This window comes from Miscanthus floridulus, chromosome 8 (genome assembly GCF_019320115.1).
Source record: "Miscanthus floridulus cultivar M001 chromosome 8, ASM1932011v1, whole genome shotgun sequence".
In the NCBI taxonomy this organism is placed as follows: Eukaryota; Viridiplantae; Streptophyta; class Magnoliopsida; order Poales; family Poaceae; genus Miscanthus; species Miscanthus floridulus.
In genome coordinates, this window is record NC_089587.1 from 69,140,665 (window position 1) to 69,144,074 (window position 3,410).

At 51.9% G+C, this 3,410-nt stretch overlaps 1 protein-coding gene across 1 annotated transcript; it reads right to left on the reverse strand.

The window, feature by feature from the left end:
- Window positions 1-2,208: 2,208 nt before the first annotated feature.
- Window positions 2,209-3,097, reverse strand: LOC136469314 (glycine-rich cell wall structural protein 1.0-like). Its single transcript, XM_066467550.1, has 2 exons — window positions 2,698-3,097; window positions 2,209-2,615 (listed from the first exon to the last, which is right to left on the reverse strand). The coding sequence occupies exons 1-2, from the start codon at window positions 3,095-3,097 to the stop codon at window positions 2,209-2,211; spliced, it is 807 nt and encodes a 268-aa protein (XP_066323647.1).
- Window positions 3,098-3,410: the final 313 nt, after the last annotated feature.

The window sequence follows — 3,410 nt, forward strand, 5'->3', positions numbered from 1 at the left end:
ACTAGCCTAAAATAATAACCAAAAAGTGCATGGAACACACAATTTCTCGCTCTACATCAGTAAGCTTGAGAAACAGACAAGCCACGGGCAAATTTTAAGGTGCTACATGCATATTGCATAGGAAGCCTGCTGCCACAAATTAAAGAACAGAGGACACATGAGCAGAGCATGGAGGCGACATGCCAAACGAAGAACAGTGTAAGAAACTGTACCGGAGGGAGTAATATTTTTTTATAAAACTAGTTAAACGTGGATGGTTTAACTCCATTGGAAGTGATATTTTTGTTTTTTTTGGGAATGGAGGGAGCAGTTTGGTACTACGGCTACATCTATGAGTCCTCTATCTGTTTCTTTTTTCTTTTTGAAAAACTTCAGTCCTCTATTTGTTACTTTGCTGGTTCTTGCTAGAGTGCATGAGCCAGCGCGAGCTATGAACCTAGGTCGGAATAGCAGGAGTTCCAAGATTTTTTTTAAGTAAAGATTTTATTAATTCACAATAATTACATTGAGTTGATACAATAACTGCGAACCCACTTTCGGCCTCTGCAAAAAGCACATAGCCTAAACTAAACAATAAAGAAACTACCCGACATTCTAATGACTACCAATCCTAAGACTAGATTGCCACTCATGTGCCCCGGAGAAAAACACCGTGACCATTTTGCCCAAATTGTTGCGATGCCACCACAACCAAAACTTGTGAAGTTTGCTTCTGGAGGATAGCCCATATACGAAGTCAATGGATAACCGAAGATACCATACTACGGGAAACACGTGATTTACCGAGTGCAAAAATCTTTGCCGAGTGCCAAATTTCGGGCACTCGGCAAAGACCTGCTTTGCCGAGCGCCGCACTCGGCAAAATATGGCACTCGGCAAAGACCTGCACTCGGCAAAGGCTGTCTTTGCCGAGTGCCTGGCACTCGGGAAAGGCAGACACTCGGCAAAGATTGGTAGGGGCCTAACGGCATCTAGCGTCCTCTTTGCCGAGTGCCCCCCGTTTGGCACTCGGCAAAGAATTTATTTTGCCGAGTGCCAAAACTTGGCACTCGGCAAAATATTTTTTTTGGGTTTTTTTGCCACCAATTTTTTTGAAGCTTTTGTACACTACCACAAACAACATGTTTAAATTTGGGACATTTTCATTGCCTTTTGGCATATTTCTATAGTTTATTTTGTTTTGTTGAATTTTTCCAGAAAATGTAAGTTTGAACTGCAGGTGCATCGAATAATGGATTACATTCGTTCAAAAAATGTTATCCTTGTTTCTTAGTGTAAATTTAGGGTAAATCCAAGAACTGTCTCGAAATTTCGATCAACGTGCTCACGGGGCAACGCCGCCAACTTGCGTGGGAGTGGTTTTTTAATTGTAAAAAATGCGAACGAATTCCGAAAATCATGAAACTTATTGAGTTGTCGCCATATTGTATGCGTATGCCGTGGAAAATTTTTGAAAAAGTTTCGACCACGTTGTCACGTACGATGCTCACAAACCAGGACATCTCCACATGTGTTGTGAGCATCGTACGTGACAACGTGCTCAAAACTTTTTCAAATTTTTTTCACGGCATACGCATATGATACGGCGACAACTCGACAAGTTTTATGATTTTCGGAATTCGTTCGCATTTTATACAATTAAAAAACCACTCCCACGCAAGTTGGCGGTGTTGCCCCGTGAGCACGTTGATCGAAATTTCAAGACAGTTCCTGGATTTAGCCTAAATTTACACTAAAAAACAAGGATAACATTTTTTGAACGAATGTAATCCATTATTCGATGCACCTGCAGTTCAAACTTACATTTTCCGAAAAAATTCAACAAAACAAAATAAACTATAGAAATATGCCAAAAGGCAATGAAAATGTCCCAAATTTAAATATGTTGTTTGTGGTAGTGTACTAAAGCTTCAAAAAAATTGGTGGCAAAAAACCAAAAAAAAATTTATTTTGCCGAGTGCCTAGGGTTGGCACTCGGCAAAGTAATAACTTTGCCGAGTGCCGCCCAGCTGGCACTCGGCAAAGAGCTGCTGAATTTTTTTAAAAACTTCGCCGAGTGCCAGATCACGACACTCGGCGAAGAAAATTGACTTTGCCGAGTGCCGCTGATCTAGAACTCGGCAAAGCCGCCTTATCCCTTCACCCGCGCCCGGCCGGCGCGCTCTCTCTCTTTCTCTCATTTCTCTCTCACTCTCACCTCTCTCTCCCTCAGCCACCGCCGCTGCACATCGCTGGCTCGCGCCTCCGCACATCACCGGCCACCGCGCCTCCCCGTGTGGCGGCCCCTCGCCGGCCGGCGCCCCCGGGCCGCCTCCCCGCGTGGGCCCCAGCACCGCCGCGGAGCGCCCCGTCGGCGGCCACCGCCCCCGCCCAGCCTCCACCGCCCGCGCCAGCCCCCTCGGCGGCCACCTCCCCCGCCTGCGCGCCCCCCTCGGCGGCCACCTCCCCCGCCGGCGGCCACTGCCCTCGCCAGCGGCCACTGCAGAAGAGAGGAGGAGGAGGCGCGCCGTGGCCACCGCCCCCACCCGGCCTCCACCGCCTGCGTCGGCCCCCTTGGTGGCCACCTCCCCCGCCTGCGCGCCCCCCTCGGTGGCCACTGCCCCCGCCAGCGGTCACTGCAGTAGAGAGGAGGAGGAGGCAGGGGAGAAGAGAGGAGAAGGGGAGAAGAGCTCGCGCCTCCACATCATCACCGGCCACCGCGCCTTCCCGTGTGGCGGCCCCTCGCCGGCCCGGCGCCCACCGGGCAGCCTCCCCGCGTGGGCCCCATGCACCGTGCCGCGTAGCGCCCCGTCGGCGGCCACCCGCCCCACTGCCCAGCCTCCACCGCCCGCGCCAGCCCCCTCGGCTGGCCCACCGCCCCCGCCTGCGCTCTGCCCCCCTTCGGCGGCCACCTCCCCGCCGGCGGCCACTGCCCTCGATCCACGCGGGCCACTGCAGAAGAGAGGAGAGGAGGCGCGCCGTGGCACACCGCCCCCACCTCGGCCTCCACCGCTGCGTCGCCCACCCTTGGTGGCCACCTCCCCGCCTGCGCGCCCCCCTCGGTGTTTCGCACGTTGCCCCCGCCGCGGTCGACTGCATATATCATGCGTAGCGGCATGGTAGTAATACGCTATAAGGGTAGGATCTTCAGAGTATGTTGGAATTTTTACAGAACGAACTGTCCTCTAGGAGGGGGCAGAAGAGAGAGAAGGAGGAAGGAGAGGAGAAGGAAGGTGCTGGCCTAGGCCCGTCAACCCTCGCGCTGTTGCAGTCGTCCCCGCCGTCGTCGCCGACCCTTGTTGTTGCCATTCTCGTCGTGAAGGTATGCCCTACACCTGTAGTAGTTAGTAGTAGTACTTAGTAGTGTTAGTAGTAGTTAGTAAGTAGTAGTAGTTAGTAGTTAGTAGTGTTAGTAGTTAGTAGTGTTAGTA

Bases quoted from the DNA above. Each gene is read 5' to 3' on its own strand.
- LOC136469314 (XM_066467550.1), bottom strand. From the start codon at position 3,097: ATGCCGCTACGCATGATATATGCAGTCGACCGCGGCGGGGGCAACGTG. The intron at 2,616-2,697 runs GTGGCCGGTGAT...TCTCTACTGCAG, and splicing joins CCGCCACACGGGAAGGCGCG to TGACCGCTGGCGGGGGCAGT.